Source organism: Populus trichocarpa, chromosome 3 (genome assembly GCF_000002775.5).
Source record: "Populus trichocarpa isolate Nisqually-1 chromosome 3, P.trichocarpa_v4.1, whole genome shotgun sequence".
Classification (NCBI taxonomy): Eukaryota; Viridiplantae; Streptophyta; class Magnoliopsida; order Malpighiales; family Salicaceae; genus Populus; species Populus trichocarpa.
Genome location: NC_037287.2, coordinates 3562912 through 3585600, shown reverse-complemented (window position 1 = coordinate 3585600; position 22689 = coordinate 3562912). Strand labels below are relative to the sequence as shown.

Genomic DNA, 22689 nt, shown 5'->3' with positions numbered 1-22689 from the left:
TAATTAAAAATACATCATAATAATTTTTTGAGATTTTTTTTATTGTTAACATTGACACATCAAAACTATCCAAAAATATTTAAAAAAACATTAATTTGAAGTTTGTTAGAGATAAAAAACAATTTAAAAAAAACTTTAACGAGAACTCTTGGAATTAAATTCAATTCCAAGAGTTAAATTAATTTCTTATTTTTGAATTTTTAAGGATATTAAATCGAATTTCATTTAGAATTCAATTACTTAAAAATAAACAAAAGTAAATTACAAGAGAGACCCTCTAATTTACCAAGTAATTCATCTTTAAATTGACATTAAAAATAGTATTCCAAAAACACCTCTAACAACAACATTAGTTCTTTAGAGTTTTTAAATTTTTCATTAAAAAACTATCTCATCTAAAAGCTTAAAATAAAATTTTAAAATATGAGTAATAAGTATACTATCCTCTTAAATAAAAACTTTATAATATCTAGGCTTGCATTATTTTATTTTATTAATTAATTTAAATTAAAAAATATAAAAATTAAACTCAACAATAATTTATAATATTACGAAGCATATTTTCTCAACAAGCTGAGGAAGACAACAAAAATCCAGCGTCGTTTCCCAGCACCAAACACTACATTACACACTGTATTTCCAGTTCTATTAATGGACATAACTTGTACAAGTATGTCTCAACGTGGTAGCAAACGGTGTGATGATATTGTGGTCAGTGCCACTTAAGCTAGCTAGCACGGGAAAGCAACACAAACGGACCTCAATCCACATCTGCGATATCATTAGAATAATTATTTTAAAATGATTATTTTCAGTTCAATTTAATTTTTTTTAAAATAATAATTAAATTAATTATTTAAAAAGATTTTAAAATTAAATTGAAATTGGTTCAAACTGACCGGTTTCGGTTCGGTTCAATTTAATTATTCTAGAACAAAACTAGTTTAAATTGGTTTGACTCGATTTTTTCAGTTTTGCTCTGTTTTTTTTAGATTTAACTTTTTTTTTTTAGTTTTTTTTTTGAGTTTTGTTTAATTTTTTAATTTTAAATTTATTAAATCAAAACAAACAAGTTTGTTTTTTTAAAATTCTAATAGTTTTAATTAATTTTTTTTTTTTTTTTTTTAATTTCCTCGATTTGATCAATTTTCTCCCACCACCTCCCTCTCCACTCATCCATCCTCACCATACAATATCACAACAAAATCATGGCCATGGGGAGCAAGCCCAGAAACCTGTCCTAAACCCATCTCCTTGCTACTTCTCTTCAATGGCCATCACTGCCACTGTGACAACAGCAACCCTCTCCCTCCGCCCCTCGCTAACCTTCTCTTCACCATCACTGCCATCTTCTTCTTCTTCTTCTTTCTTTACAGGTAAGAAGTTTGCTTCTCCATCCATATTAACTGTGAGGTTCAGCAAGACCAAGACAAAGGCCTATACCAATGGTCCTGGGCCTTTCGTCTACGCTTCTGGGGATTACTATGCTACTCTCGGGGTCCCCAAATCTGCTACCAGTAAAGAAATTAAAGCTGCTTATCGAAGGTTAGCTCGTCAGGTAACCACCTAACAATCTTGGGCCTTCTTGAGAAAAATGATTTCATTTTATTCTTGGCTTTCTGGGAAATGTGAACGAATAGCAGCAACAAGTTCTTGATGGGGATTGAATTTACAAAGTTGTTAACTTTTACTGATTTGAAAAGATTATAAATTCTGGAATTGGAAGATTCTGGTTCTTTTCAAGGTTCTTCAGATACCAACATGAATAAAAAATGGGTTCTTGATTGTTATTTGGTTGTTCTTTTGGATTTGTGGGCTGAGGATTAATGTGAGTGGAAGCTTTGAATTGTTGTTGGTTATTGAGTTTTGGATAATTCGTCTTTGAATAGTACGGTAATCCTTCATGCTTTTTTCTTTGAACTGCAGCCTCGTCCTATGTACATGGTAGTGTGTTAAAGCTATGCTTTTTGGTACAATTCAAAGCATGCATTTTTAGAAATTCATGATACTCAGGCCTTTATGAAATCCGCTTTATAGGGATCTGTGATCGTCCTAATGAAGAAGCACCGTGGTTATATTTCCTTGGTCCATTTTATTTTATGGTTTTCAGAAATGCTATATCAGGATATTATGTTTTCTCTTATGAGATTTAGCAGGACTTGGAAAGACTGAGAATGTTATCCGTAACTTCACAGTCTTAAAATTTGAGTGCTCGTAGGCTCTTAAAATAATTTCTTAAAAGTTTATTGGTCAGAAGGAGAGCAATATAGATGGATCTTTCAGACCTCCACATGCAATCTTCAGTCCAAGGAGGCGGATTTACCCTCAAGGAACTTGTTTTGGTTAAAGTTGTCGATTGGCATCCTGAATGTCCCAATGCGGGAGTGCCTGTCATCTATGAGTCCTCACGTAAAAATATCTCAAGAAAATGATATCCAAGGGCATCCTCTCTTATGTTCCGAGCATTTATCAGCCACTTACGAGTGCCTGTAGATGGCCAATTGTCAGCTATAAGGCAAATGATAGAGATAATCCTACCATTGCAAATTAGAATGCACATCTTGCTTCCATTTGTTATCTTATATACAATGTGCTTTAACTTCACTAACATCTATTTTGTCAAGGATTACTTTAACTTTTACAATAATTTCAGTACCACCCTGATGTCAACAAGGAACCAGGAGCAACTGAAAAGTTTAAGGAGATTAGTTCTGCGTATGAGGTATGTATAAGAAATCAAATCCAAAATTTGCCCCTGAATTTTCAAGATAGCATATTGACTAAATTGTTGTGGTGTAGTATCCTAATTGACGAGCTTTATGTCTGGGCAGGTTTTCATTATCGATAATGCTCTTAATAAACCATGTCATGAATCTTGCTACATTTCTTGACTTGTTTGGGTGGGGTACTGGATGGGTTACTGTATTTCTACATTTCTCACTTATTTATTATTCATGGATCTGATGCCAAGCCGGGTTGATCATTCTACTAAACGCTAAAAGGAGTGGGGGATGACTCACCTCCCAGTTAAGGAGCCCCCCCCCCTTTTTTGTTAAAGTAATGAAATCTTGTGGAGTTCATGACCCAGGTCATGAGTTTGGCTGTTAAGCTGCAAAGCTCAAGTCGATCCAATATGTCCCTGTCTCAATATCAAAAGAAATATCTTCTTTTTTTTTTTTTTTAAGTCAAACCATGTTTTTTACCTGTCATCATAGTTGTTTTTGGACCTACCAAGTTGACTGAATTACATCGAGGCAATTCTAACACGATTTAATTTTAAACCTGTGCTAGACAAGGAAGCGGGTTGCTTGATTGCTTTTGGACCTGCAAAGTCGACTAGGTCATGTTAGGGCAACACGGTTTAATTTTAAACTCGAGTCGGTAGGTTTCAAGGTTGACCTGCTGGGAATGCCAAATAGTTCCCTTGGCTTGGACATTTTTTTTTTTATGTTTCAAAAGTTTTTTATCTAACACGTAGCATAGCACGGCCCAATAAACTAGTAAGTCCTAATCAATCTTTTCTTTGGTAGATATGTGCTCATTATCTGATATCTTGATTTTTTTCTGAACATATAACATCTGGTTTTTACCTTCTGATATTAAATGTTGAAAGTCTATCCAGAGTTAGTGTAATTTGTTGCATTATAGTTTTTGTTCATCATCATTCTTACCTATTACAACACCCTTTTCCATAATCTCACTAATCATATAAAAACCCTCTGGCCTATATCAATCATTTTCATTTTACTTTTGTTGGTCCAATTTTTCTTCTTCCGTTGTTGCTTGCTTGAAGTGCATTTTTCTTTTGAAGCTTTTGCATTTATCATGTTTTCTTTTGAATTCTGAAGTATAATATTGTCAGGTGCTATCAGATGATAAAAAGAGGTCTCTGTATGATCAGTACGGTGAAGCTGGAGTTAAGAGTACAGTAGGGGGACCCTCAAGTGCTTATACGGTATTACATCAATTTTTGTTCTTTAGTTCTTTCTCCATTTCTTTTTTTTTCCCATTTTTTTCCTGATAATAACCTGGAGAAAAGTTGGCATATATCAGTAATTAACTAGGTTTCCTGTCCAGCACCTTTTGGAGTGTCATGCAGCACCCATGATTACTCTTCTATTGTGGGATCAATTATAGAAGGGCTTCCTAGCTCTGATGTTCTCCACTATGCCAGCTAGTTTTGCCTCAATGACCTTACGCATGGCATGCCAATTTTTGTCCATATACATGCAAACATTTAAACCAGGAAACTTTTGCCTATATATATGCCAACATTTAAAGTAGCAAACGACAATGGATCCCACCTTACACATGTTTATGCTACTAAACTAGGTTACACCCATCTTCTACACTGCTATAAAGTTCAATGCATCTTACAAAATTACTTTTCCTTCTACAGACTAATCCTTTTGACCTATTTGAGACATTCTTTGGGGCGAGCATGGGTGGTTTTCCTGGCATGGAACAAACTGGGTTCAAGACACGTCGTCGTAGTACTGTTACTAAGGGCGAAGACATACGGTAAGTTAATATTTGTGTACATCTTTTCTTTTCCTTTCCTTTTCTTTTTTCGCTATGCTGGCTGATGGTTCTGTCATTTGTTTCATTTGATGTAGCCTGGATGTATAGTAGGATACCACTAGTGTGGTCCAGTTCGGTTACAATAAAAGACTTATCTTTTAACACATCTAAACCTGCGCTTGTTAATTGTAGCCCTGTTTCATTGATATCTCTACTCAGTTTAACACGACATGTACCTCCCAGTGATAGAAAGAAAAAAGATATCAGGGAAAAATAAACGAAGAAAATCACGGATAGAGACTCTCACACAGTGCACTTGTATAAAAGCTCTACCAGCTAATTGGCTCGATTTTTCCCCGTATTTAAGGCTATGTTTGTTTCCCGGAATTCACTTTCCGGGAAATCACTTTCCAAACTTTCCTGTGTTTGTTTGCCATTAGGAAAGTTGGTCAACGGAAAACACTTTCCAGTCAAAGGAAAATTTGGCTTGGTTTCGGCCCCGTTTGTTTGCTGGAAAGTAGTTTCCTTTTGGAAAGTGAATTCCGGGGAAAGTGAATTCCAGGAAAGTGAATTCTGGGAAAGTATTTTCCGATGTTTGGTAGTGTAATGGAAAGTAAGTTGGAAAACACTTTCCAGTGTTTGGTTATGTCATGGAAAATGAGCTGGAAAATAACTTATTAATGTTTTATTTTTCTCAAGTTTATTAAAATAATGAGGAATAAATCTTACAAATTAAAAAATTGAATGAGAATGAAATTGAAAAAAAATATAATTTCATAAATTATCTCAAATAAAATAAATAATAATCAAAATAATAGAGATCAAATCTAAAAAATTAAAAAAAAAAGGTGAAGAAATTAAAATAATAATAATTAACATTTCATAAATTATTTCAAATAAAATAAGTAACAATCAAAAGAATGAGGACCAAATTTGATAGATAAAAAATTTCAATAAAAAATGATAAGGAAAAAGCAAATAGCAATTATAAAAATAAGGACCAAAATTAATATAAAAATTAAATTTTAAGAGATGGAATTGAAAAATAAATATTCAAAACAAATTATATATAGCAATCAAAAGTTTGAGGATCAAATTTGATATAATCAGCAAATAATGACATTTCTAAATTTTTCACAACTTCTGGAAAGTGTTTTCCGCCCAAATTTTTCAGGAAAACACTTTCCTGAAAACCAAGCCAAATTTTCCTTTGACTGGAAAGTGTTTTCCGTTGACCAACTTTTCTAATGGCAAACAAACACAGGAAAGTTTGGAAAGTGGTTTCCCGGAAATCACTTTCCGGAAAACAAACACAGCCAAAAGAGAAAACACTTTCCTGAAAACCAAACCAAATTCGAAAAGTGTTTTCGTTGACTGGAAAGTGTTTTCCGTTGACCGAAAAGTGTTTCCGTTGACTGGAAAGTGTTTTCCGTTGACCGGAAAGTGTTTTCCGTTGACCAACTTTCCTAATGGCAAACAAACACAGGAAAGTTTGGAAAGTGGTTTCCCGGAAAGTGAATTCCGGGAAACAAACATGGCCTTCCAGGAAAGTGTTTTCCTGGAAAATTTGGGCGGAAAACACTTTCCGGAAGTTGTGAAAAATTTAGAAATGTCATATTATTTGCTGATTATATCAAATTTGGTCCTCAAACTTTTGATTGCTATATATATATATTGTTTTGAATATTTATTTTTCAATTTCATCTCTTAAAATTTAATTTTTATATTAACTTTGGTCCTCATTTTTATAATTGTTATTTGCTTTTCCCTTATCATTTTTTTATTGGAATTTTTTATGTATCAAATTTGGTCCTTATTCTTTTGATTGTTACTTATTTTATTTGAAATAATTTATGAAATGTTAATTATTATTATTTTAATTTCTTCATTTTTTTTTTAGATTTAATCTCTATTATTTTGATTATTATTTATTTTATTTGAGATAATTTATGAAATTATATTTTTTTTCAATTTCATTCTCATTCAACTTTTTAATTTGTAAGATTTGTTCCTCATTATTTTAATAAACTTGAGAAAAATAAAACATTAATAAATTATTTTACAACTCATTTTCCATGATATAACCAAACACTGGAAAGTGTTTTCCAACTTATTTTCCATTACACTGCCAAACATCAGAAAATAATTCACTTTCCTGAAATTCACTTTCCCGGAATTCACTTTCCAAAAGGAAACTACTTTCCAGCAAACAAATGAGGCCTAAGGCCATGTTTGTTTTCCGGAATTCACTTTCCGGGAAACCACTTTCCAAACTTTCCTGTGTTTGTTTGCCATTAGGAAAGTTGGTCAACGGAAAACACTTTCCGGTCAACGGAAAACACTTTCCAGTCAACGGAAATACTTTCCGGTCAACGGAAAACATTTTTCAGTCAAAGAAAAATTTGGTTTGGTTTCCAGGAAAATGTTTTCCCTTTTGGCTGTGTTTGTTTTCCGGAAAGTGGTTTCCGGGAAACCACTTTCCAAACTTTCCTGTGTTTGTTTGCCATTAGAAAAGTTGGTCAACGGAAAACACTTTCCAGTCAAAGGAAAATTTGACTTGGTTTTCAGGAAAGTGTTTTCCTGGAAAATTTGGGCGGAAAACACTTTCCGGAAGTTGTGAAAAATTTAGAAATGTCATTATTTGCTGATTATATCAAATTTGATCCTCAAACTTTTGATTGCTATATATAATTTGTTTTGAATATTTATTTTTCAATTTCATCTCTTAAAATTTAATTTTTATATTAATTTTGGTCTTTATTTTTATAATTGCTATTTGCTTTTTTCTTATCATTTTTTTATTGAAATTTTTTATCTATCGAATTTGGTCCTCATTTTTTTGATTGTTACTTATTTTATTTGAAATAATTTATGAAATGTTAATTATTATTATTTTAATTTATTCACCTTTCATTTTTTTTTTAATTTTTTAGACTTGATCTCTATTATTTTGATTATTATTTATTTTATTTGAGATAATTTATGAAATTATATTTTTTTTCAATTTCATTCTCATTCAACTTTTTAATTTGTAAGATTTGTTCCTCATTATTTTAATAAACTTGAGAAAAATAAAACATTAATAAGTTATTTTCCAGCTCATTTTCCATGACATAACCAAACACTGGAAAGTGTTTTCCAACTTATTTTCCATTACACTACCAAACATCAGAAAATACTTTCCCGGAATTCACTTTCCCGGAATTCACTTTCCAAAAGAAAACTACTTTCCAGCAAACAAATGAGGCCTACTAACTGGTTTTATCGCAAAACAGAACTTGGTGATTAAAGAACAAGCATCGGAGTATATTAGTGCTCAAGTTACCTCTTATTTTGGGATTAAGGTTTTTCTTCGAATAAATTTGACCTATAGAAGGTGACTTGAAGATAAATTTGCTTGATAATATCTAGCTGGATGCCATTTAAATTGATTTAGCTTGCCTTTTAATTCCCCATCCTTCTTCTCTCTATCCTTTTGTTTTGTTTTGTTTGTTTGTTTCTCTCATTGTCTGTAACTGTTTTATATTTGAGCTAATATGAAAGTGATATCCATTTCTTAAATTGTGGTTGTCTGGTTATGTGAGTTAATTCCACATTGGGTAAGTTAATTAACATCAGCATAAAGTGGGGAAGTGAGAGCCAAATACACAAGGATTTCAGCCTGTGATTTCCAACCTGTAAACTAGAGTCATTTGGGCTCTGTGCTAGTTTTACCCAAAGCCAAAGGTTATCCCCCTGTGCACAATGAATGATGTTATAGCTGAAGAGTCATGGTTGGGTGAGTGGTTGATGCAATAATGCAGCAACTCCTGCGGTTGTTTTTCTTTCCTGTGTTCCAGTGATTCAAAAGCATGTGTGACTCATATTGAGCAAGATGGAGTAATTAGTAGTCAGCTATCTCATGGTCGAGAGTTGACTCCTATGCTTGCAAGCTCTTGGATCTGCTGTGACACTTGGACCATCAAAAGTTTTCATTTGAAAGAGAATCCTGCTTTATGTGGATGGGACTTGCATGTGAATGGAGATTGTTGTGGTATCATATGTGTGTTAATTCTACTTCAGCTAGAAATAGACCAAGTGAGGGACTGACATGTTGAAAGCACCCATAAATCACACTGAATGACTCTAGCTTTTTTGGTCAATTGTGGGGTCTACTTGTTTGTTAGTCCTATTTCAGCTCAGTGCAGGTTTTTCCAAACACACTTCTCAAGCATTATTACAACAACTCTCTCCCTCTCCTTTAAATCTTCCAATCCTATTCAACTTCTAACTAGCGTTCAGAATGTTTTGGCCAGCTTTCTGGGAGCTGACATCAAAGTAACAGATTTCTAAACTCTAGCCAAATGATAGCTGAACCAAACCAACACAGTGTGCCTTTTAGAATTTCTAGCATTTTCCTTACTGGAATTTTGATTGTATAATGTCCCGTTCCATGAAAACCTTGTTGTTTTCTGATTATTTCTTGAATTGTGGAAACAAACAAAGCAGATCTGCATAAGTGGCTTTAATGATGTAGGTTCATACATTGATTTGAAATGACACGTGATTCCTGTAATAGCACCTTGTTAAGGCTACTGTTTGTAAATTAATATTTACTGGTATTTGATAGTCCTCAAGTTTATACTGGAATTGCTGTTGATTGCTAACAGCTAAATTTATTGTTTCAGCTATGACATTAGTTTAGAATTCTCTGAGGCCATATTCGGGGCAGAAAAGGAGTTTGAGCTTTCTCATTTGGAGACATGTGAAGTTTGTGCTGGTACTGGAGCAAAAATGGGTTCCAAGATGAGGATATGCTCAACCTGTGGTGGCAGGGGTCAAGTTATGAGAACTGAGCAAACTCCCTTTGGTTTGTTCTCACAGGTAACAGGGCATACTTCTTTTGAGCTTTCTGGACTGTTCATCATTGCTATTCTCACATGGTGTGAAATTTGTATATAAAAATGAAATTCCAAAAGTCTAATCAAATCTTTTCTTGAAATGGAGCTTTCTCAACATTTCCATAGCTTACTTCCACAAGGTTTGAGCATCATTATGATGCTCTGGATAGTTGTAAAAACTGCAAATAATTGCCTGCTATCAAAATGAATGGAAGGTACTTTATTGGTGCTGTGATTTTACAACCAATTCAATTGGGGGGGGGGGGGGGGGGGGGGGCGCTGCTTTTCAACAAAATAGCTGCCTAAATCCACAATTTCTCAAAATATTTTTTTTCCTCAAACAATATGATTGTGAATCCATACGAACTATCATCTTTAGTGCTAGGAAATAAACAGAGTTCATGGAAATGTGCTCTATTCCCGGCAAGCTATATTAATAGGCTCCGAGGAAAGCAGAATAAGTTCTTGCTAGTTTCTTTTTTCAGAAATCAGGAAAAAAGGAGGACATTTAATAAATGGGTGGAGGGGATGGTGCACAAATGAATTCTCGTGTGATAAAGGTAGCAGCAACAGCAGCAGTGAGCAGGTTATATGGCTTGGCAATATGCTAAAAATTAGAGGGGCACCTTGCTGAAGTGATTTTATTTGGTTCAAGAACTTTTCTGTAGCAAAACTATAGTAGAAAATATCACATGAACATAATATGGAATGAGTTATGACTTCATGCATTGCATAAGAAGAAGTCTAAGAAAAAAATTGAATTCCAGATTAGATCATAGAAACTTGACAAGTTAATAAATTTTGTGATTTGTTTTTTTTTTCTTGTATTTTGCTTACAACAATTTTTATGAAGGGTTTATCATGCGTTATTCTTTGTAAGATCCATCTTTCTTTTCCCTCCTCAGTGACTTGCAATATCCATCTTTTTGTGTATTAGGTTTCTGTCTGTCCCAATTGTGGTGGGGATGGCGAGGTCATTTCTGAATACTGTCGAAAATGCTCTGGTGAGGGGCGTATTCGTGTTAAGAAAAATATCAAAGTCAAGGTCCCTCCAGGAGTTGGTGCAGGCAGTATTCTAAGAGTAGCCGGAGAGGGTGATGCTGGACCAAGAGGGTATGTCAATTAAACCTGTCTTTTTGTATCTTCAATCTTCATCTTGTTCTTTAGCAAATCATTGCAAGGAATTTGTTTTATTTTGTCTGTGCAAGATACGTTTGCTTTTGATTAATGCTTCTCAAATATATACATGACTTGATTATAAATGGCTACAGTGAACAAATGGGTGATAACTAATTGCTAAGAGGAATCAAGAATTAAACTCGCAAGCCAAATAGCACATTATACTGTGTCCTAATGCATTATATGTCAGACGTAAAATGAAACAGCGAACTGCTTGTTGATGTGGTAGCTGATATTCTAATTGATATGAATCAACTTGAAAATGGTTCATCATTCAAATCTATGTGCTAAATTTGAAATCAATTTTTTTTGCTTTTCTTTTCTGAAATATGTGCTTAAATACTAGTAAATGCTATTCTGGTGTGTTTTTAGATTGATTTGTTGGCGTCCTGCTAATTTCATGAGTTGCAGTTGTTCTGATTGTCTGCATTGCAGTGAGTTCACTAATAGGTGCTGTTATAAAGTGGTCTTGTGAATGTGATGTAGGCTTCAAGGTTCTTTTGATTTAATTGTTCTACTTGTCACTGGAACAGAAGATTCATGTGATACTGATCAAGAGTTCCAACTCATCATCTATGTTTTCTTATGCCTTTTCCTCATGATGATGTAGAATTTATGGAGGAAATTGAGCAAAAAGATTGAAAACCTTGAATCCGAAGATTCATTCACCAAATCATCTCCAAAATACATAGAACATGTGTATTTATGCAATATACAAGCACATAAGGACGCTAAAGAGTCTTAATTAAATTAGGAAATAGACTAACGCTCCTAATCAATAATTACTGGATGAAATAAACTTTTTTCCTGAGTAACGGTAGAAAATTCCTAAATATAAAATTATGAATAAATTCATAAAATGTATTCTCCTTGCATTCATCAGCTCACTTTTTTTCTTTCCTTTATGTTTATCACTGCATTTTTTTCTTAAGCGTCACAACTGATCACCTAATGTTTACATGTATATCTTCCAAAGGTTTCACACTGAACATGATTCTAAATCAGTAATTGATTTTGATTTTTGCAGTGGCCCTCTAGGGGATCTTTATGTGTATCTTGATGTTGAAGAGATAAGAGGAATCCAAAGAGATGGCATTAATCTCACCTCAACAATATCTATCAGTTATGCTGATGCAATACTGGGGACTGTTGTTAAGGTCATATTTTTATCATCTCAGTTAGATCTATGCATGCCTTAATTTTTTACTTTTGTTCATCTAAACTAGTGATAGTAATTAAGTTTATGAAACATTAAGCACATAAAATATTCAGTTTGTGCACCACTGCAAAAAGATAACACATTAGAAAATCTCGCTTTTGCGTAGGAGTGGAACTATGATACTGAATTGCAGAGTGTGACCCTTTTCACTGTCACATTCTGGACCATTTTAAAGATACTCTTTTATTGGTCAAAATCACCTCAATTACCAGATTCCAGAGGAGTTGTAAAATTACAGAGACCAGCAGATGGGGCTTTTTTTTTTTTTATGGTTTCACAGTAAAACTTATGCTGATTGATTATTGAAGTGGTCTGTAAATGTTGAGCCCGAGTAGTTGATGGTCTCTTTCAGATAATGTTTGAGCTCAAGTCAAATTTCTTCTTGGAAAAGTTTTACATGCATAAGAAGAGAAACTTCTATTGTTCTTTTTTGATAAAAAGTTGAAACTATTCGAGGATGGTCCAATGGAGCCGGAATCCCTATTTGTGCATAAATGTATGCAAATGAGATTAAGTTGCTACAAGACCTTTCCAACTTCATCCATTTTTTTGTTTCCTGAAAATCTCTAGAGAGCAATAATCGTCCAAGCGGATTGGTGTAATAAACACATTGATCCATGCCTGGAACAATTCTAGGGTAGAGTGGAGACCTTTATGCTAGAAGACCCCAATTTTAACATGTCATCTTTTGATTCTTTCCTTTGCAATGACATTTTTTTAATTTGGTCCTTTAACTCTCTGCATATTTAGCTTGTCAGCATCCAATGTTCAGAAGGCTGAATAATACAAAATCTCTGTGCACACTGAATTGTGATTTCTGCATTTAAAACAGGTGAAAACAGTTGAAGGAATGAGTGAGCTTCAGATTCCACCTGGTACACAGCCAGGGGATGTGTTAGTGCTGGCTAAGAAAGGTGCACCTAAACTGAATAAACCATCCATCCGCGGTGATCACTTATTTACTATTAAAGTTACAATACCAAAGCGTGTAAGGTATGTACTTATTTTCTTTTTGTCACGTGGTCGATATCACAATAATAACTTTTATTGTTATGTTTTACTTCTTATTCTCTGATGCCATATTTTTTGTAGTTTTCACTTTGGCTTTTGTTTTGCTGTTTGATCTTTATTAGCCCTTTTCAGTTTCATTTTTTTAACCATTAAAATGGTGTTTTAGGTTTCTGCTTGTTTGAAGCTCACAATAATCTGTTTCTTGATAAGATAGGCTATATGATGGTTGATAGGAAACTGATAATGGCTGATTCGGTGTAGTTTAAGTTTGATATATGCAATATTCTTTTTAATGTACATTGCGAGCTTTGGGCTAAAATGGTGATTTAGGTTCTTATCTTGTTTGACAATGGTAAGATGGGCTCCATATGTTCAGTATAAAACTAATAATTTCTGTTTCATTGTAATTATTAACATAGTAATGGGTAATTTTCATTGTATTTATTTTATCTTTTATCTTTTTGTTTATTATTACTAAGCTTGACTGATGATTATTGCTTAACATAGTGCTTAATTGCAGCTCTGTTGTTATAAACTCCTCTTCTCATTTATTTTGATGCTTCTCGTGATCATATTTTGGTGTTAAGAATTTGCATCTTTACATACCATCAAACACATAATTAACATCTTTACTTGAGCTTAACTCCAAAGTGTTGCTTATGTTTATCAGTGCCAAAGAACGTGAATTGCTTGAAGAACTTGCTTCACTGAGTGATAAAAATATCTCTCGATCACGAACTCAGCCTGCCAGTAAGCAATTGTTTGCTATTTGTAGATGATATCATTCTATCCAATTCACAAAGTGCCAAGTGTTTGATATTTGTAATTTGCTTAATATATGTTTCTCTCTCTCTCTTGAAATAATGACAAAAATAACATATTCCTTGGGTAGGATTTGACTATCTGAAATATACATGAACATGACGAGTTTTTTTATTTTGTTTGTGAATGGAATAGACAAATATTCCTATATTTTATTTTAATTTTATTAATGTGTATTGTCTGGTGTAATGCAAGATGAGTATGCCATTTGTTTTGTTTCTGCAGCCAGAGATCAGGAACGCGAGGTGGAAACTGTTTCCGAGACAACTGAAGAATCAAGAGATCAAAATGACCCATGGCAGAAGTTGAAAGATTTTGCGGGGTAATATTGTTATTCATATCCTTTAACTGCATTTGTCTGTTGGTTTGCTTGCCCATCACTGCATGCTGCTTCGTATTTTTTTAGGAGCCATTCTTTCTTAAAACCTGGGCAGTTGTCACCTGCCGTTTGTGACCTATTCTTTCAATTCTTAAAGCATCAGGAGACCAAAATGACCTGTGCAAATTAAAACTCTTGACTAGATTATGCGAGCATCCATGCTCAAGAAGTTCTGCCTTATCTATAAATATTTGAATGAATTCCTATCGCAAGGCTTTATATTTTCAAAAGGAAATCATTATCTGCACTGCCATACAAAGCCTTGCTAATTGAATTAGTTATTTCTGTGACGTTGATTTCCTTCGGTATTTATTTCGACAGTTTTCTTTTCATCATTTATTTGCTTGTCCCCGCTGGACACAAATTGGCGCGCATGCGCGCCCACACACACACACACACACAAACATTAATCCATATAAGCAGTGACATTTACAGGTCTCTCACAAACGGTGCTCTGAAATGGCTGAAGGACAACCTCTAAGTTGGTGGTGACATCCGAAGTCACCATGGTAGCAGCCTTTGAGCTTTACATTAGCCGTAGATTTTTTGTACCATTTAGCTTGAAGGACTAAGCATTCATTTACTCTGATTGCTTAAAGAGACATCTCTCGGCATTGTGTTGAAGAAAAATTCAATAGCAACCTGGTGGAGAATCTTTCATTTCTTTCTTCTTCTTCTTTTTTCCCTTGTAAATTCAACTCTAGACAAATTGATATAGATTAGCATCTTCAAGTGTAAAATTGCATTCTATGAGCTGGTTAGAGCTGCTGCCAGCAAATACAATAATTTCTATGATATCACCAAACAGAAAAATTCTATGAGCAGGCTAAAGCAGCAAGGGCCAGGAAATATGACGAGTATTTGAGCAAACTATCGAACATACAATTTGATGTCATGAAAATGGCTCAATGAGATCTCCCTGCCTTTTTAAGTAAATATAACTGCTGCCATTGTTATAAGATCAGGCCCAAGGTTTTGTTGCAGGTTGGTGGGTCAATCTAAGGGTTTTTTTTTTTTTTTTTACAAAAAGATTGTTTTGCTTATTTAAAAAAAAAACAATATTATTTTGGTTAAAAAAGTAATCTGGTTTGGCATAAAACCTGATCCGGGCAGGCAACTTAGACTTTTGGCTAGGTTTTATGGGTAAAAATGATTAAGGTAGTTTTTAATATTATGGTAGAATTGTTCTTTAAAGTATTTTTTTTATATTAAAATAATTTAAAAATAAAAAAAACATTTTAAATTTTAAAAAAACACTGTCATGCTGTAATAAAATAATAAAAAAAACCACTCCCCGAACAATGAACCCCACGTCCTGAAGCTGGCTGGGCTGAAGATCGGATCCAAAATCCAAACCAAAAACTCAGCAAGGGGCAAAATCCCGTGAAAGAAATTAACGCTCAAAATTCCCACTCCCCTCTTTATCGTGAACCCTTAATTAGCCTTTTCTCTACGCCCCAACCTGTCTTTTTGCCACTACAGTGCTGTTTGACATTGTGATTGGAATGGTTTTTTTTTTTTTTTTTTCAGAGTGATTTTAATTTTTTTTATGTGTTGATATTAAAAATAAATTTTAAAAAATAATAATAAAATATTATTTTAATATATTTCTAAATAAAAAATATTTTAAAAATAATCTCTACCATGCTTTTGTACATGTCATATATCTCTCATACTACTTTCTCCATAACATACTTCCTGCCAAAATGGGATCATTTTTCTTTTTATAGCCACACTACTGCTAACGATATTTATTAACGGAAAATCTAAAGGATGCAGAGAAATTACTATTCATCCACAGTTATTGTATTATATATTATAATAATAATCTACAACGTATTGTTTTTTTTTATATAAATTTTTAAAATTATTAATAACATATATTACAATGTGAATTACAATAGTAATCTATAATGTATTATTTTTTTTTAAAATTTTAGTTATTATTTTTTTTTAAAATTTGTTTTTGTTTATTTTATCTTTTAATATTGAAGTGATTAAAAATTGATTTTTTTTTATCTTACCTTTTTATAGGGTTAAAGTGGTTCGCGAGTTTGGTAAGGTATTTTTTTTTAATGGAACTTAACTTTATTGTTATCTATTTTTATGTTATTAAATTAAACAGCTCCTGTTTCTTACAGCTGTTTGTAAAAGAACCTATTTCTTCCATACTTTATTACAGCTGCACCAGCAAAAGAACCAGCTCCTAGTTTCAATAAATATTTCCAATCCTCCTGTTTGTAAAATTAAACAAAATTCGCAGCATTAAAAACCGATTCATTTAGTCTTCGAACTTATTGGTATTTGCATACAATCTTTTCATGCTGGATGCCATGAATGACTGATATCCAAGTCCAATGAACTGTTGCAGAGACTGCATTTACAATGAACTGGGATATTGGGGGCTATTTATGATATCGTAACCAGGATTCGCTGCAACATTAGCCTGTTAAGTCTCTGGTTTCAGGACATATGCCAGAAGAGTAGCTAGCATCTTCATCTCTGACTAAGACCCTCTACAATCATAACAAGCATTGAGCAATCTGCATCCAAATTCATAATAACTTGCTACTTTGTCGGTGATTGCTGGGAAAGGACTTGCATTATACAAAACCTTTCTCATTGCTCAACCAATTACCAGTAAGTTCATTTACAATTTAATAGGAATGAATACAACTAACCAAATCAGACATGTTGCTCGATTTTGCTGTTCAAAGCATTAAGAAAATATTAGTTTGAGGCAGGAAAGGATGCATATCAGAAAATCTCTGCATGACTGGTAGTACTGGTATAAAAATGGCTGAGAAAATCTAATTAGATTGGATGTGTATCGACACAGCTTCAAAATCTCTTGCTCCATATCCCCATTTGCTTTTATTTGAATTAATGATAACGTAATAAACCTGATGAAATGATTTCTAGGTTATGAAATGCATGGTCTTCTCTAATCTTGTCTCATGAAGCTAAACCATATCTCTACTGTTACTGCTTCATGATGGAAGACTCCAAGTCTAAAATAATAATAAACTTGTGCTATCTTTGTTTTCTAAAAGTGGTTTTTAAAATACCATTTTCTAAACTTTTATGTGTTTGTTTGTCATTAAAAAAGTTGGTCAACGAAAAACAGTTTTCAGTCAAAGGAAAATTTGGCTTGGTTTCCAGGAAAGTGTTTTCCTGGAAAATTTGGGCAGAAAATACTTTCCGGAAGTTGTGAAAAATTTAGAAATGTCATATTATTTGCTGATTATATCAAATTTGGTCCTCAAACTTTTCATTACTATATATATTTTGTTTTGAATATTTATTTTTCAATTTTATCGCTTAAAATTTAATTTTTATATTAACTTTGGTCCTCATTTTTATAATTTTTATTTGCTTTTCCCTTATCATTTTTTTATTGAAATTTTTTATCTATCAAATTTGATCCTCATTCTTTTGATTGTTACTTATTTTATTTGAAATAATTTATGAAATGTTAATTATTATTATTTTAATTTCTTCATCTTTCATTTTTTTTTATTTTTTAGATTTGATCTGTATTATTTTGATTATTATTTATTTTATTTGAGATAATTTATGAAATCATATTTTTTTTTTCAATTTCATTCTCATTCAACCTTTTAATTTGTAAGATTTGTTCCTCATTATTTTAATAAACTTGAGAAAAATAAAACATTAATAAGTTATTTTCCAACTCATTTTCCATGACATAACCAAACACTGGAAAGTGTTTTTCAACTTATTTTCCATTACACTACCAAACATAAGAAAATAATTCACTTTCCTTGAATTCACTTTTCAAAAAAAAACTATTTTCCAGCAAACAAACGGGGCCTTGATAAAAGCCAGCGCCTGTGCTCAGTTATAATTCTTGGTGATATCAATTCTTTTCAATACAAAAAAAATATTTAGACAATACCATCATTATTATAAAACACAAGAAAAATTCATGACCTAAGTTTTTTTACAAGTTCACTTTATTTAATTTTATAATGAAAAAACACAATCATAGTAAATTAACTGAATTAAAAAATGAGCAGTTGCTGATATTTTGAAAATATTTCTATAATTTTACCTGAGAAATGAAATATAATAAAATAATATCTAAAATATATTTTTAATTAGATAGAATAAGAGAATATACCTAATATATTTTAAATTATTGAATTTTTAAGAAATTACATCAAAATTATTAAAAAAAAAGAAAAAAATAGGTTAAATGTGTAAGCCTACAAGCACATTGTCCATTTTTTTTAGAAAAAAAAAACAAATGAGACAACACATCATACTAGGTGGTAAACAATATGTCCCTTTCTAGTATGATCAACAACCACCTCAGTTGGTCAAAAAATTGAGTTCTGACCTATTTAACAATAAAAAAAAAACCCGCTTTCCAACCCTTCTCTCACCTTAAACATTAGTGACTAAAAAAGAGTGGAAGGCTAAAAAAAAAATATTATGTGTAACTATTGTAATCCATAATGGATTGTGTTATCTTCCTGCATTGCATTTTCATTGGTTGTTTTTAACATTCTCCCACCTCGAATCTCTTGCATGTTCATGATTTTAAATACCATTTCAAGGTTTATCAAACATTAATTTTGTGAAAATAAACTATAATTATTGCTAAAAATAACAATAAAAAAATAAGGATAAAATTTGACATCATAAAAAATTGACAGCCCATTTGCTATTTTAGAGAGAGTTAGATATTGAAACCTAGGATAGGAAAGAGAAAAGAGAGGAAAAAAAGGTTGTTAGAGCCAAATTAGAGTTCTTCCACCAATATGCATCATCAATTAAGGTATATCTCGCTGAGACGACTCCAGCTGTATCAAGAAAGGTCGCCATTTAAGCTCACAATGCACCATATATGCTGCCACTTCTTGGGTAACTTTCTTGTTGTTGCGTGTGTTATACACGCCAAACAATTTCTCCCTTTTCATTCACTTCACTCCCTGATTCAATGAAAAAAAGTGCTTAAAATTTATTTAAGTTTCATGTTCAATCCCAAGAGCTTTAATTGTTTTAGTTGGATAAGAATGAATTTTATTTTTTCAAATCTGATTATAAACCGAGCTACAAAATCATTCCCTAATATCGCATCAACCTAATACCAAGCCAACCAAATCAAATCATCAAGCCCAAACTCAAAACAACTAAATGTAAAAGGTTTAAATTAAAAAAAAGTCCAAGGATGAAAAAAAGAAGAAAATATATTTTGGAGCGCTATTACGATCCACATTGGATTGTGTTTTGCTCCATATTAATTTCACTACCTCTTTTACAACATGTTTAGAATCAAATCACATGCTAAATTGAATTTAATTCATAAGCAAATTTGAATTCAATTAATAACATATTAAATTTTTTATCTCTGGAATAAAATATTAAACCATATAATTAAATTCAATTATACTATTTGGAATACTCGTCGACAATCTTGACTATTTTACCTTTTATTTAGAAATTATTTTTTTTACAAAAATCATTTCATTTTACTACAAGGACCTTTATATTTATTTAAAATGATATGAAATATAGGCATTTTAAAGAATATAAAAATAGACCTATCTCATATTAATAGTTTATTTTATATATATATATATATATATATATATATATATATATATATTAAAAAAGCTTCTCGATTAAAATCTTTTCATTGGAATGTTGAGCAAAAATAATTCTAGAAATATTCCAATAAAAATTCTTGATTTTTTTCTCAAATTAAACTTAAATAAAATAAATATCAAACCAACACAAATCACATTGCCAAATAAACAGGTCAATGACTAACATAATTTTGACAATGTTAATAATTAAAAAAGATACCACAATTCTTAGTTCTAATATTTCAGAACATATCACCATACAAATCATGCAATAAGAAGTTTTAACTTTAAAAATAAGCTTTAGACAATTTCATAAATAAATTTGTGGCAATTGCATAGATATTAGTTCTAATTTTTATGCATAACTTGAATGCTTCAATAACATATTACAAACCTATCTTTTTTTTTTCCAACCATTCAAAGAATAGCTCTTTCGAATATCCAAAAGATATTCTAATAGTATTAGGATGATTTATGAGCTATTGAATTGCTTCAAAAAGATTTGATGCCTCCAATCCCAATTTTCTCATTGCTTCAATTATCTTGGTCGGCTTCCAAACTTGATGGTTTGTGTTGATAATAGCTTATGCAATATTATTCATTGCATAAGTCATCTTTTTAAATTATAAGGAATAATAACTTGTCATTGGTGCTTTTCATTCTGTATATTTCAAAGATGAAGTTACAGACAATGATGGAGTAAATGATAATGGACCTTGTGTTCTTGGTATTGATGAAGCACTTTCACAATTATAGGGATGCATTTTCTTTAAATAAATCTCATTACTTCCTTGCATGCTCATCAATGTCATCAATATCCATCTCCCTTTTCTTTTCCCCGATCTTCACATTTTTTTTCTAGCACTCTTGACTTAAGCTCTAGTTGTTATATCTTTCTCATATATCTCTCTAAGAATGTCTAAGTGATGAAGAGGCTTTCCTCAAATAAGCTTTAGCTAAGGATTGACCTTGTAACAATTAATAAATAAATAAAACAAACAAATAAGTTAAGATAATTATAATTATTAAATACATAATATAAATCATATCTTGAAACCTTACTTAACAACTTAAGCTTTTAGATTGAGATGGATCCTTGACACAATATCAAAGCCTTGATGACCAAAGAATCACAAGTTTGAATCTGTCTACCACCATTCTATTTAATAAAATTAAGCACAAGTTAGTATGAACATGTGCAAGTTTCAAGTTTAAATGACTTTCACTTAAGGGAGGTATGTTAAAGAGTGATATAAATCATATCTTGGGGTCTCACCTAATAGCATAAACTTTTGTGTTGAGATGACTTTTTGATAATGATGTTGATGATGATGATGACAACTAAATCATAATATTCAGTTAAGTTATGTTATTAGAAAAAAAAAGATTTTTTTTTTGTATTTTACCTTCTCTTGCTAAGAAAGTACTTCTGTTTATTTCAAAATACTTCAATTAGTACACAGTTAGCACCCTGTTAAGAAAGAAGAAGGGTGATTTTACATAAAATTGATGCCCTAATGAAAAGACCTCTAGCTTTAGAATATTTGGTTACCAATTTTTTTTATAGGCTTCAACTGATGATTTCACTACCCCTTTTGTCTCGAACAATCTTGTTTTACTGGCTCATTTATGATACTATTTTCCTCATCAAACAATAATTTCTTTGAAAAGATGAAAACCCTTTTTCTTTCCAGTAGGGCCTGCTCTCTCCTTTCTAAACTAAGCTTTCTGGACGGTAGCATTGCTAATGTTTTTCAAGCCTTCTTCATTGCCATGGTCACACCCTTCTTTTAATAAAAACATGCAACTTTCACTCAAAAACCTTATTTTGGAAGTGAAATGCTTCTGCGTGACAACTTGCTTACCCTACCCTCAATTAAGATAACTCATACAACAAGTAAATGGGATGGCTTGTAAACTTTCACATTGTATATAGCTGAAAAAGCTCATTAACCCTTTTTAAGAAAGAGAGATTTGACAATTATCAATTTTTTTATTTTTAGGAAAAAAAAGAGAAAAATCAAACATGCTTAAAAACTCTTGGTTTTTTTGTTCAAACTAGATATTTTTTTTGTTTGGAAATTGGGTTCCCAATAAAACATCAAAAGATCCCGAACATTTTCTAAGAAAATTGCAAAAAAATAAAAATAAAAAAATTCCCAATAGATTCATAATTTTGTAACCTTTTAATTTGAATTTTTAAGACCAGTATATATGAATTGATGGACCAAGATTTATCAATATTTTTTAAACAACTTTTTATCAGCCCAAACCCATTTTAAAGACGGTCTGAGCCCCAGAAGGCCTGAAAACAAGTTTGGCCTAGGCATCAGATGCTTGTCCTGATGCCCCTCGGATCGTATTGGGCGACCCGAGCATAATCTTTTGAGTCTAGATTTATGGCCTAGACCCAACGCTTGACCCCCTGGGATTTTTTATTGGCTTGCTTTTTAGCCTGGATTCTACTTCATTTTACACCCCTAGGTGTACAAAAGTCTCTTATGGCCTACCACATTTTTATCTTATTAACACAAGTGTAAGAGATTTTTCTCCCTCATTAATATTTATGTCAGGTGTATTTTTCTCTCATTAATATTCGTGTAAATGATATTTATCCCTCATAAATGCATATGTAAATGATATTTATTCCTTAATCTTGCCAGGGTGAAATGACTTGACAACCCCCTTATTCAAACAAAAGAACAAGGTTCAAAAAGTATAAACACCTCACGAACCACTAAGGTAAAAGATTCATAATTGTTTTATTCTTAACATATACACATAACACCATTTTCTCACATAGCATTAGTTTCATATCATAACAAGAACAAACAACATTGTTCTTAGGATTTAATGCTTTTTTGCATATTTATTGCACACTCTTTCCACAAAGATATTGACCAAAACATTTAATTGTCCCTAAATCCACCAAAAAAAGACTGTTTTGCAGGTATCAAGATTCCTACATCAAGCTACCACCTTCCTTAGTTATGAAGAATAAATCAAATAGCAAGAACACTTGATTAAGCCCATTATCGAGCCACCAAAAAATCCTATCCTGAG

At 32.0% G+C, this 22689-nt stretch overlaps 1 protein-coding gene across 2 annotated transcripts; it reads left to right on the top strand.

Moving 5' to 3' along the window:
- The first annotated feature begins 1151 nt into the window (after positions 1-1151).
- Positions 1152-14881, top strand: LOC18096701 (uncharacterized). Of its 2 annotated transcripts, none has more exons than XM_006385241.3 (11): positions 1152-1558; positions 2654-2722; positions 3863-3955; positions 4400-4521; positions 9189-9384; positions 10339-10514; positions 11608-11737; positions 12632-12792; positions 13481-13560; positions 13858-13954; positions 14435-14881. In XM_006385241.3, the coding sequence occupies exons 1-11, from the start codon at positions 1271-1273 to the stop codon at positions 14490-14492; spliced, it is 1470 nt and encodes a 489-aa protein (XP_006385303.2). In that variant the 5' UTR covers positions 1152-1270; the 3' UTR covers positions 14493-14881. The 2 variants fall into 2 exon arrangements, with proteins under 2 accessions (XP_006385303.2, XP_024454075.2); XM_024598307.2 differs by having other exon boundaries at positions 1154-1558; positions 14447-14881.
- Positions 14882-22689: the final 7808 nt, after the last annotated feature.

Excerpts from the sequence above, each read along its gene's own strand:
- LOC18096701 (XM_006385241.3), top strand. The coding sequence starts at position 1,271 with ATGGCCATCACTGCCACTGTGACAACAGCAACCCTCTCCCTCCGCCCC. Across the intron at positions 2,723-3,862 it reads AGATTAGTTCTGCGTATGAG|GTGCTATCAGATGATAAAAA; the intron begins GTATGTATAAGA and ends TAATATTGTCAG. Across the intron at positions 11,738-12,631 it reads TACTGGGGACTGTTGTTAAG|GTGAAAACAGTTGAAGGAAT; the intron begins GTCATATTTTTA and ends CATTTAAAACAG.